Source organism: Panthera tigris, chromosome B1, assembly GCF_018350195.1.
Source record: "Panthera tigris isolate Pti1 chromosome B1, P.tigris_Pti1_mat1.1, whole genome shotgun sequence".
Lineage (NCBI taxonomy): Eukaryota > Metazoa > Chordata > Mammalia > Carnivora > Felidae > Panthera > Panthera tigris.
The window spans coordinates 78,798,337-78,811,730 of NC_056663.1; the positions used below are offsets into that span (position 1 = coordinate 78,798,337).

The 13,394-nt window shown below is 41.4% G+C and overlaps 1 protein-coding gene across 1 annotated transcript in view; it reads left to right on the forward strand.

Annotated features, from left to right (window-relative positions):
- NR3C2 (nuclear receptor subfamily 3 group C member 2) overlaps positions 1 to 13,394 on the forward strand; it is a 345,322-nt gene that overhangs the window by 307,896 nt on the left and 24,032 nt on the right. Inside the window, exon 8 of the mRNA XM_007091751.3 lies at positions 153 to 310. Coding sequence (XP_007091813.1) covers positions 153 to 310 — 158 coding nt within the window. The remainder of the gene's footprint in view (positions 1 to 152; positions 311 to 13,394) is intronic.

Consider the following 13,394-nt stretch of genomic DNA (forward strand, 5'->3'; position numbering starts at 1 on the left):
ATAGATAACTGCCATATTTATTTATAAGTGCAATTAATTACGATTCAGTATCAATCTAAAAGTATGAGCCTAAAAACCCCAAAATACTCTACACCATTGTTAGAGCTGTTTCCCATCCTGGGAATTTACATGTCTGTATTCCTTAAACACAGTTCCAAAGGATGGCCTCAAAAGCCAGGCTGCATTTGAAGAAATGAGGACAAATTACATCAAAGAACTGAGGAAGATGGTAACTAAGTGTCCCAACAACTCTGGGCAGAGCTGGCAAAGGTTCTACCAGTTGACCAAGCTTTTGGACTCCATGCATGACGTAAGTAGAGCCTCTTGGTGCCTGTTAAATGAAGGATCAACAATCACACACACTGTTGACCAAACAGTGGAGAGGGGAGAAAGAGTTCTCAGGGCTTTGGGAAGAATAGAGGTAAATTATCCAGTGGGAGGCAGCAAGAGTTGAGAACTGATTAGAAAGGAAATTTCTTTCAGATAACCTTTGAAACAAACCTCATTTAAAGTAAAGGGTGTGGCTTTTTTCCATTCTGAGCAGGGTAAGAGTACTATGGACCATAATGGTGAAACCTCTGTGTCCTGGGCCAGGGAAAGCCCTCAGATTTGCTACAGGTGTCAGATCAAGTTTCACATTTCTGCTTACAATTTAGGAAATGTTTGGTTAATAAAAATGTTTGCTTTAACATTGCACAAATAGCGTCCATCTTCTACAACTGTTAATCTAATAACCCAATCTTCCCAAAACATTATTAGTGGTCTAGGGCCAACTGGGATCATCTCAATCTTTGCCAAATTTTGAATCCTATATTCATTCCTCATGGGAGTCACCTTTCTTGTCTTACGTAAATATAGAAAGTAAATTCTGAGCTTGTTTCTAAATCAATTATAGATGTAGTCGAGGTGTTTGTTAGCAGTTTCTACAAAATATCGATTTGGATAACTTGCTTTGTTATGTCACTTGAAATATGCTTCTTGTTTCACTTTGTGAGCAGTTTTCTCTAGTTCTGGCTCAAAAAAAAAAAAAGTTGTACACAGTCATGCTGATTTAGTTTTTGATATTTGTGAGGTTTTCGTACTTTCTTCTGGAAAAGTTATTGCCCAAGTTCAGCCCATATGATTTGTATAAGAATTCAAATATTTCTCCGTTCAGAAAAATGTTGCCAGTCTCCATGGCTGGTATTATAACAATACTACTATTGAAATAATGAGTCATCCTTTAAAATTTGGTTTATGCCGGTGGAATGTGGCGTCTCTGTGGTTTGATTGATAAAGAATGTCATTTTCCGGTGTTTTACACCAAAGACTCCATACATATCACATTGATTTTGCTTTCTCTCAACTTTTCATGGGATGGGTCACATTCCCACAAGGTGAATTCAGTGATAATTTTGCTAATTGTCAGTGGCCTAAAGAGCATGGCCTAATGGAAAATCTTAGGACGAAAAAATGATGGCAAACACAGCTCTAGAGAACACAACTCACATGGGGAACAGAGAAAAACAGTGCCTGGAGGGCAGGTCATCTGCACAAGAACCAGTAGTACATTTACTTTCTTCTGTCAGTTTTGTTGAAAGTCCTTTCTAGTGGACTCAGAATGGGTTTTTGTGGTTCCTTCTTGATGAATTCTCATATGTGTTCAAACGTATGGACAGGCACAAGTGCAGTATCAAGATTGGTATGTAATGTGTCATCATTGCAACGTATGATAATAGCTGATTCATTTTGAAGCAGTTTGCGTGTAAGGAGACTGACGACCAAAGTTAAAACTTGCTTATCCACAGCCTTTCAGAGTCTGTGTGCCTTAAGCAAAGTGGCCTTGTGGAAACACTTAGAGTCCACCCCAGTGGTCAGTGTGTCCGACTGTCCTCTGCCAGCTTGGTTTTCTCAGTGCCATGCTTGGCACAAGATCGGAACTCAGTGACTGCTTGACCCAAATGGCTATATCATAAATGATGATATTCTGCAAAATTCCCCGAGGGAAAAAGGGTCCTTTTAGTATTTTTTTTAATCAAGGTATAATTGATACGCAGTAAAGTGAACATTTTTTTAAATGTTTATTTTTGAGAGGGAGACACAGAATCTGAAGCAGGCTCCAGACTCTGAGCTGTCAGCAACAGAACCCAACGTGGGGCTCAAACTTACAAACCGCGAGATCATGACCTGAGCCAAAGTCGGACGCATAACTGACTGAGCCACCCTAGGCGCCCCTAAACTGAACATTCTTAAAGCGTGCCTTTGGGAAATGTGACACACGTATACACCCATGAAACTGTCATCACCATCAAGATAACAAACATATTTATTACCCGAAAAATTTCCTTGTGCCCCTTTTTTAACCTTTACTTCCACCTCCTGCTCCCCAGTTGCTTTCTGTATTGCTTTCTGGCAAGTTGGACTTCCATATTCCCGAGTCTCACATACATGGAATCATGCAGTATGTACTGTGCTTTTTTTTCTTTTTGTCTGCCTTTCTTCACTCAGCATAATTATTTTGAGATTCATCCATGCTAATGCACGTATCACTAGTTCATCCCACCATACAGATACTGCACAGTTTGGTAGTCCGGTCACCTGTTGATGGACATTAGGTTGTTTCCAGATTAGGGACTGTAACATAGAAATTTGTGTACAAGTCTTGTATAGATATTGCTTTCTTTTTCTTGGGTGAAGAGCTAGCTAGTAGTAGAATGCCTGGGTCATATGGTATGTGTGGTTTCGTTTTTTATGAGACTGACAAACTGTCTTCCAAAGTGCTTGTCCAGTTGTACATCCGCTTAAGACGTGTGAGTTCAGACTACTCCACTTCCTTGCTGGCAGTTATGGCTAGTCTTTCTAATTTTAACCATTCTAATAGCTACGTGGTGGTATCTCACTGTGGTTTTAATTTGCATCTCCCTCATGATTAGTGATCTTTTCGTGTGCTTATTTGCCATCTTTATGTCATCTTCTGTGAGTTGTCTATTCAGCTGTTTCACTCATTCTTAAAAGTTGGATTGCTTTCTGATTGTTGAGTTTTAAAAGTTCTAGATACAGGTCCTTTATCAGATTTATGATTTGCAAGTATTTCCTCCAAGTCTGTGGCTTATCTTCATTTTCTTAACAATGTTTCTTGAAGAGCAGTTTCCCATTTTTTTTTTTTTTTTTTATAAAGTCCAAGTGATTCTTTCTTTCTTTCTTTCATGAATCCTGTTTTTAGAAGTCTTGGCCCAGGCCAGTGTCACAAAGCTTTTCTCCTGTTGTCTTCTAGAGATTACTCTCCTTCATTGACAGATATGGAGTGTCTTAAAAACCATTTTTTTTAATATATTTCTCAGAGCATTTTTGTTTTTTGTTTTTTTTCTTGTGGAAGGGTGAATCCAATCCTCCTTATTCCACCATAGCTGGAAGGAGAACTTTCTTTGGGGAATCACTGCTGTCATTTTAATTCTGAAACCCTCATTTTAAATTATCAAAAATGTCTGCTCTTAGAAGTAGCCCAACAGAAGCATCTTGAACGCTCTATTTATATTCCTGTTCTAGACAGAACATTGAAAAATGCATTGTAAGTCTAGAGGGACCTTTCTAACATTCACGCTTACTCAGACTTGAGACTGCCTACAGCTTTTTCATTAGAGTAAATTAGTGAATCAACATTTGTGGAATTTTCTTCCAGGGAACAAAGAGCTACACAATGACTGGCTCTGTGCTCAAGCCTAGTTTTGGTCACCTTGTGGAAAAAGAGCATTTGTTCCTGAGGTTCGCACAAATAAGAACCCTATGAATCAAATCAAAGTTCTGCTTAAATAGCGTGCATAGCATGCCACCCCTCAGGACACATGTCCATAGATCTCAGGACATGTGGATTTCTCCCACATGGTGCACACGTGTGTTGGCAGAATGGTGCCAAGGTGAGTGAAAGGAACATTCTCTGAAAAAATAGGTTGGCAGCTATTTGAATCGGTCAGCAACTTTAATGAATCATAATCCTCCTGAACATCAATCTCTCCCCAAAGAATGTTTCAAAGAAAGCAGCTGTGGGCAGGCGGCTAGGAATAGATGTATTTTTGCATTGTAAATGTTTGGGTGGTATTTGTAAAGCATACAGATTTCTTATTCTTCTAAAGAGAATCGATCATTAATAGTCATTCTCTAGCTATTGCTAAGACTGGTGACTAATTTTCTATGTGAAAGAAGCACATTTCTGATAAATTTATTGGTAACTTCTGTTCATTCATAGAGGTCAAGGATTATATTATGATCTTTGTGTAGAACTGTTAGTAAATGTTAAATGATATTAATAGTACTTTTTAGAGGCCTTTTTCTATTAGTTTCAAGGTCATACTATTGTGATAACTATTTCAACATATATACTAGAAAAAAAGGGGCCTGGTGCCTAGCAATATTGACAGGGCTACAGGGGATACAAAATAAATACATGACACCAACCCAACCCTCAGATAGCTTAGATTCTAGGCAGGTGGCTGGAGCACAATATGCACGCAGCAGAAAGTAATCAGGCACCAGAACTGGCCATCTGGGCAGTAGAACCTTGGAGAGCACATGAGTTGCATTCTTTCCTGTGCCAGTGAGTCCCCACCCTGTTCTGGAACCGCAGGTGCAAGTGTGAATAGAATACCTGTCCTTAGGAATCCCATTTGTTTGATGGGGGAAGACGTTCCACTTACTCAACAAATGTTTTCATATCTGAAAGTGCAAGGAAGCGTACTCAGGGGAAGAAACCCAAAGCCTGACCTCCAGGAGCTTGTAGTCTGCCCAGGGCACCCAGACGGCACTACACAGGCATTGTGTTTGGGAGCTCCGATGAGGTGAGCGTGCCATTAGTTGTGGATGTGGACTCACTGCTGTTTACTCTGAGTTGATAATAAGTCTAATTGAAAAGTTACAGGAGTCAGCTGTGCCAGGCAGGCGTCCTGGAAGGCTTGTAGGGGGGAAGGGGGGGGATTTCAGAGAATCTTTATTTCATAAGAGACAGAGACCCAGAGAGTGATTTTGCAGGGTCCATAGGTAGCCAGTGCACCTGAGCCCTCTTGACTCACTGTCTAGTACTTTTCACACCATCGTCATGGTGAAGGAAAGCTTCAAGCTCAGAGCAGCTGCTCAGTTTTAGGCCGGTCTGCATCTTTGCAGATCAGAAAACTAGCATCGAGGAACATTAAAAACAGCTGCACCGCGCTCCAGCTCTCCAGACTCGTTTGGATCTTCCCTGGCATCTTGTGGAATGCGTTGTTTTCGTGAGGCACACGGTTGCATCTTGAAGGCAGTGAAACCTGGTGCTGTATTAAAGTGGCACGCATGTTTAGCAGTTCCCAAAACATAATGTTGGGTCTGCCTCAGTGTAAGCTGAGCAGACTTAAGTGTGGAGGCTTTTGTCTCTGCGGACGATCGTTAAATCCAGGTAAGAACCTGGGCAGGCACTGGCGTATCACTTAGAGGCTGTTCTCTGTGTGACAAAAGGAAACACTCTGAGGGCCATGTTGCTGAATAATTGCCTTCTGTGGTTCCAGAGAGAATGCTCAACAACTGAAGTGGCTTTTCTCTCGGAGCCAAGGTTTTCCTTCTGCGAGGTGGGGGGACGAGGGGGGGGGTGAGGAGCAGAACATCTGGTGATACAGTAAATGCTACACGTGCACACTGGGGAGACTTCATGCTCTACATGAAGAGGGCGTTAAGTTTCAGTGACACAGTCACCAACAAAAGAGATATTGCTGCAAGCAGTCGAGACTATTAGCAAATTATTTTGAGGTTCTCATTGCTCATTTAATTAGTGGGTGCTTTTGCATCCGGGCTGTGGTAGTGGTAATTTCCATCGTGATTACACTATAGGTGGTTTTGAGATCGACGCAAACCTATTTTCAGCATTTCTTACCGCACGCTGAAGAATGCCAGCCACAAGTTTGGCTCGGTCCACCATTTGGGCAGCCCGCTTTCTTTCACATTTGATTCTGGTTTACATCTTCCCAATCAGCTTCTCCTCGGGAAGTGTTCTGAGACCAAAATAGGAGCCCACCACAGAAATGGAACCCCTGGGGATGGCCTGTGGTGCTGCACCACCATTTCACTCAGTAAACTTGGGCACTTAAATTTTCCACCCTCAGTTTCTTCAACTATAAAACAGGAATAGTATCCACCTTATAGGGAATTTTTAGGACTGAATGCAATAACACAGGTACTGCATAAGGCATTTGCCACATAGCAAGCACCAAACAAACTTTATTCACCCCTTTGCATCACCTTTTCCCATACTTTGTTAGAATTTCCTCAAAAGCATGTCTCTGTACCACCAAAAACCTTCCATCAGGCAGTTTTAATTTACTTGTTACTTTTTTTTTGTTTGTTTATTTTTGAGAGAGAGAGAGCAGAGGAGGGGCATAGAGAGAGGGAGACAGAGTATCCGAAGCGGACTCTGTGCTGACAGCAGACAGCCCAATGCGGGGCTCAAACCCACGAACCATGAGATCACGACCTGAGCGGAAGTCGGTCCCTTAACTGACTGAGCCACCCAGGCTCCCCTTAATTTACTTTTAAATACAGAGACACCCAAACCTTTGAGACATAGCATGTACCTTCAAGGAAATGACAGTCTAAACGTTGGCCAGATCAAGCAGGGAAATAGGCAGTAAAGATCATTCCACAGAATGGGGCAGGAAGCACAAAAGTTATCTGGTAGTGAGTTAATAGAATTAAGTCAGTCCTAAAGCATTTCCACGGTACTTCAGGTCCTGGTGCACACATCAGCTACACATTTACCAGGGGAGATTGGTATTGGTACAAACGTGTTGGGGTGTGTTTGAACCACTTTCTGATTCGCTAAAAGGATTAAAGGTATTTGATGATGGAATGATTGCTGTGAGGTGACCATGAGGATGATTGATCCTGGAGAACCATAAACCCTTGCCTCGGGTGTTACCAGAATACTGCTAGCAATGAAAAAAGGCTGACCATGCTGCTGCAGCACGAGGAGAGAAATTTCCCTCTCTTCCTGTTGCTCAGGTGACAAGGAAATGACACTATTTGATTCTCTATTTTTTTTTTAATGGTTATTTATTTTGAGAGAGAAAGATCACAGGGTGGGACAGAGAGAGGGGGAGAAAAAAATCCCAAGCAGGCTTCTGGCTGTCAGCACAGAGCCTGACATGGGGCTTGAACTCACGAACCATGAGATCATGACCAGAGCTGAAATCAAGAGTCAGACAATTAACCAACTGAGCCACTCAGGCACTCCTGATTCTCTATTTGTACAGTACTGGCAATAGCACACCTGGGTGTGTGCACGTGTATGTGTGTAAGAGAGTTCAAATTCAAAGCCACAGTTCTATTTCACTGAGCAAAACTTAACTATTTAATATAATTGTTAGCAGTGTTACACTGCCTTCTCCTTTGACAAGACCATGACTAAGAAAGTTTCTAAATAAAGGAAGAATTGTTTATTCCAGAGTCAGAGAAGGGAGCAAAGCCTTGTGCACCAGTGGAGGGAGGATACAAATTATGCAAAGACCCTCCCTCCCCTTTTGAAAAAGAAGTCTTCATAAGTAAAGGCTTCAAATTAAATGAATAATTGACATGGCAAATCTTACTCTTTGTCTAGCTGGTGAAACCAGTGGAACAGTTATTAATGGCTTACAGCATCTGTTTCTGCACTTCTATATAGTATGTAAGGACTGTCATTTGCCTTTACAAATTTTTAATTTAAAGAGTATAGCATGATTCAGAATGCTTTGTCCTGGGTGAGTTGTGCCAGTGAGTGCTTATTTTAAATGTTCATTTAGAACATGTTTTATGGGGCACCTGGGTGGCTCAGTCGGTTGGGCGGCCGACTTCGGCTCAGGTCATGATCTCTCTGTCCATGAGTTCGAGCCCCGCGTCGGGCTCTGTGCTGACCGCGCAGAGCCTGGAGCCTGTTTCGGATTCTGTGTCTCCCTCTCTCTCTGACCCTCCCCCGTTCATGCTCTGTCTCTCTCTGTCTCAAAAATAAACGTTAAAAAAAAAAAAATTAAAAAAAAAAAAAAGAACATGTTTTATGTTCGTAGAGTTGAAAAAAAATCCAACAGATGTAAGAAAAAATAAGAATGGGGGGAAATGGAAAAAAAATAGGTCAGAATATTCTAGTATTTCAATGTTATGGATAAATAGGAATTTGACTTTGGGTGTGGCATAGAAAGGTCTGGGCGGTTCAAGGATTGGCCATGAAGCCCAGATAGAAGATATAACTCCCCACAGATATGAAGGATGTCTTTACCTGTTCCTTTTTTGTTCACACATGAATTAAGGGCAGCATCAGTGGTCATGACTGTGACTCTCCAAGCTCCCCTAGGGTTTCTGATCAGTTCATATTGTGAGAGGCAAAAGAATAACTGAATTACTGTCTTCCCAAACCTGTTGGAAAGAGGATTTCAATAACCAGGACACTGCATAAGAAAAGATATCTTTCGGTGTCTCCTTGTTTTAGACCCTGTGGAATGAGACATCCCTTTGTCAGTTACACTTCCTGTTTATCATCTCCACAGAGGTATGCAAAGGAAGTGCTGCTTAGGGGCTCTGCTTCAGGGACCCGAGGTCCCAGTAGAATAGGCACATGTACAGCGGCCTCCACCAGGCCAGGTACCGTACTGGTACTGAGGATACAACAGCAACAAAGGAGACTTGGTCCTTGACCTCAGAGTGCAGTATGATGGGGAGTATAACAATCAAATTGGGGATTAAAATCCAGCATGACAGGTGCTCAATATGGGCTGTAAGGCCCATAGTTGGAGTATCTGGAAGAGGAAGAGGCACAGTGGAGAAGGCCCAAGGCATGAGGTGAGGGAAGTGATTGCTGAGCTGAGCCCCAAAGGCAAAGTAGGAGTTTGCCAGACAGATGGAAGGAAGCTGCTCGTAGCCAAAGGAGTTAATATCCCAAGAGAGAGACAACATGGTGATTTTGAGACATGGAGAATTTCATTGTATCCAAGAGCATCGGGGAAGAACTGAGAGAAATGAGGATGGAGACAATGAAAGAAACTGTGAATCACCTCAAGGGAGCTATTGAGGGATTTTGAGCACATCTGTGGAGAATCTAGACCTGCCCCTTTGCAGTGCAATGACCATTAGTCACATGCGACTGTTTACATGGAAGTTAATTAAAATTAAGTAAAATTTTAAGCTGAGTTCCTCAGTTGCACCAGCGACATTTCAGATGCTCAGTGGCCACATGTAGTTAGTTGCCACCATTTGGGGCAACGTAGGAAGTCTGACAACTGTCCATTATTGGACAGTGCTGATCTAGAGAATCTATTAGTGGAGGGCAAGAGAAACAAAGGGCCAGTTGGGGTGCTGGTGCAGTGATCCGTGGAAGAGATGGGGGACTGAGTCAGAGCTAGGGAAAAGGGACTGAGGAGATATTCATGTGGTGGAATGGACACGGAGATTGAGAAAAGAAGATGCCCCTTGGGAATTGGACATAGGTGGCTGGATGGGGTGGAACCAGAACTGACCAGGGGCCTGAGCAGGAGGAGCTATGATAAGCAGGTTTTGGATGTACTGATTTGAGGTGCCCTTATTAGCATATCCAGGGAGAAATGTCAGGTAGACTTTGGGCTCCATACAGAAGAAGATGAGGCATGACAGTGCTGATACAGACTGGGGAGGTGGCAGCACATGGCAGTCATGAAGCCTGAGGGCAGATGGCACTGCCCAGGCATTGGTGTGGAGAACACAGGGCCTGGCACCAAACCCAGAGGGAGAAACGGCCAGTGGATCCCAAGAAGGAAGTTTCCTGAGAGGCTACAAAGGAGCTGCTGCTGAGCTTAAAAAAAAAGGGGGGGGGGGAGGCAAAAAGAGGTACAAAGGGGACAAACCAGAAAACAATGTATCTCCCACTGTGCAAATGAGGGGTCAGAGGCTGCAGAAAGGTCAGTCAGCAAACAGTCTGAAAACTTCAATAGCCATAGCAACGAGGAGATTATTGTGAAAAACTACTGATTGATTCAACTTGTGTTAATGTTCTGTAGTTTCTAGTAACTAGTCAGAATCCACAAAGCAAACTGGGAAAATATTTTTGTAAAAAGAAGAAAATTCAAGGTATTTTCCAGTAAAGCTCCTTAGAAAAAATTGCTGTTATAAATAGGAAGTATGAATCTTTCTGTCATGTGAGAACATGTGTGTAAGTGAGTATATATGGATGAAGGAACCTGCAGTTTTTATGTTTGAGTACAGCAAAGAAATCACAATGGCTTTGCAAACTCTATCTTTGTGAGTAACCTCAAAACAAACTATTACAGACGTCAATCCAGCCATGAAGGAGTTAATTGTGCATTAGTGAAAGCTTTACTAGGTAGTGTATATATATATATATATATATGTATTCTGTACACTAAATATACATAGACATACTGCACAGTATATGGATCTAGACAGAGACAGAGATGGAAGGCGGGCATTGAAGGCAGCCGTGGTGCTTCAAGGCTGATTTTGCATTTCAAGTCGATTTTATCAGTGATACTGCTCTTGAGTCCTTTCTCACCCATCATGTTCATATGAAACCTTAGTTACAGTGACAGTTAATTTCCACATGCAGCCACAGAACTTTATCTCCTTTGGTGTTTCATGGTTGGCCGTGGTTTCCTGTGACTGACTTAAAGTCAAATCTGTGTTACTTCCTTACCTCTTTGGAAAAGGTTGATTTAAAACATTGAATGTTTTCAGTGGCTAATGTTTAGATTATGGCAATGTTTACCAACTGCTGGTCGATAGCCAGGCAACATTCTGAGATGCAGTTGCTTTCAGTTATAGAGAAGTGAGGAAAAAAATTCCATACAGGGTTTTGTCATTGCTTTTATTTTAATTGTGGTAAAATACATAAGCATCCACCATTTTTCACTGTACAATTTACTAGTGCCGGGCACACTCACATTGTTATACAACCAATCTCCAGAACTCTTCAGCTTGTAAAACCAAAACTCTGTGCTATTAAACAACTCCTCATCCCCCTCCCCCAGCCCTAGCAACCTCTACTTTTTATCTCTGCATTCGACTACTCTAGGTGCCTCAGATGTATAGAATCATACAGTATTTGTCTTTTTGTGACCGATGTATTTCACTTAGGTTATCCTCCACGTCCATCCATGTTGTGTTCAAATTTCCTTCCATTTTAAGGCTGAGTAATATTTGTTTTAAGTATGTGCCATGTTTTATGTATCTGTTCATCTGTTGGTGGACACTTGAGTTGCCTCCACCTCTTGGCTATGATAAATAACGCTGCTGTGAACATGGGTGTGTAGCTACCTCTTCAGGACCTTACTTTCAATTCTTTGGGTATATTCCTAGAAGTAGAATTGCCAGATCATATGGTAATTCTATGTTAATTTATTGAGGAACCACCAAGCTGGTTTTCATAGTTTTTTACATTCCCACCCACAGGGCACAAGGATTCCAGTTTTTCTACATCGTTACCCACACTTGTTATTTGCTGTTTTTTGGTTGCTGTTTTGGTTTTGTTTTGTGTTTGTTTGTTTGTTTGGATAGTGGCCACTCTAATAGTGTGAGGTAGTATCTTGTGGTTTGATTCGCATTTCTCTAATGATCAGTGATGTTGAGCATCTTTCAGGTGTTTATTAGTCATTTGTATTTCTACTTCAGAGAATTGTCTGCTCAACTCCTCTGCCCGTTTTTTAAATGAGTTGTAGTTGTTGAGTTGTACAAGTTCTTTATTCTGGATATTAATCCCCCATCAGATACATGACTTGCGAGTATTTTCTCTCATTCCGTGGGCTTTGTTGTTTATTTATTTTGGTGTCAGAATCTTTCCCCTATGAACTTATAACGATAACAGACAGCAATTTGTGTCTTTTAATCCTTAACTGGAAAAATTAAAAGTTGTGTCTGATCCTAATTTATTTAAAGAAAGGGGGAAAGGTGTATTTTCTTGTAGTAATAACTACTCCTTTGGCTTCATTAATTAACATTTTAAAAGTTGCAAAGCCATAGAACATGTGCCATTGCTCACATTTTTGAAAGAATGCTGGGGGGCCAGGGGGGGACCAGGATCTTGCCTTGTTTGAGGACATATGAAAGAATAGTGCATTCCATTCCTACCTGATTCTATAAGACTTATGATGCTAGAGGGTGAGCTTTCTGGGAAGAGATAGATATAGATAGATATAGATATAGATATAGATATAGATATAGATATAGATATAGATATAGATATAGATAGATATAGATATCCGGTAAAAAAGAACCACTGAGGGTCCTAGAAGCCATGCTCATAGACAATCACATTGAAATCTAACCAGACACATAGGCATCTTTTCTTAATCTAAAATATATCTAGGGAAGATTTGGGAAAACTATCTCATTGTCTAACACCTGTGTCAATAAATCCCCACCTCTTATGCAGCCTAAATCCCTCTTCTTAAAATATAAAATAACTATATAATACCTGGGGTTTACCTAGTGCCTTTCTTTCATAAGTCCTGTCATTAAATCCTTCTACTCCCTCCATGAGGCAAGGATGAGTAAATACTACTATTTACACTTAATCACCTCATCCTAATTCCTTTCTCTATAAAAATTCCTTTCTCTATACTTTTCTCTATAAAAGTAATATTTACTCATTTTTTAATGTTTTATAGAGAAAAAATATTAAAACAGGGAGTGATTAAGTGCCCTTTCCCAGGTTCATAAAATGAGGCAGGACCAGAAGGCAGGGGTGCAGGAGGGAAGGGAACATGTGTGAGAGACGTCAGTGTAGGGCCAGCCCTATACCTGGGTAGCTCTGTTACCCCTGGTAGGTTAGGGATCACTTCAGAGCCCCGCACATAGGAGGGTCCCACTCTTGGCTTAATATTTTGCTCTCACCATCTTGAAATCTGTAGCAAACTTTGCACACGGGGCTCCCCAAATAATGCAGCCTGTCCTGGGCATAATATTATCCATCTAAGATCATGTTGATTAGAAGAGATGCTGAGTATGAAGAGCACTTTGCAGCCTGCGGTGCACGGTGCACATGTGTCTTTGAAAGGAGGCAGCAGAGGTTATGAAAGGCAGAAAGCTTAAAGGAAGCAGGGTATGAGAACTGAGGGAAGTAAGAGACTTGTCGATACACTGGAAAGGAGCCTTAAACAGCTAGCCCAACATGACACAAAAAGAAATAGTGGACAGATTTCATAAGGGAGAGAGACATCGTGAAGCAATAGAAAGGGGGAATGTTATTATCATGTGCTGTTGTAGATGAGGGTGGATCATTTTAAATGACTGAGCTTGCAGGGACCCGGAAGATGCCAGTTGATCAATTTCGTTTACCAAGGTCATGGTTAAAGGACCTGGAAAGTGTATGTGGTTTCACACACAGTTGACTCTCATTATTTGCAGATTCTTTATTTACAAATTTTCCTACTGGTTAAAGTGTATCT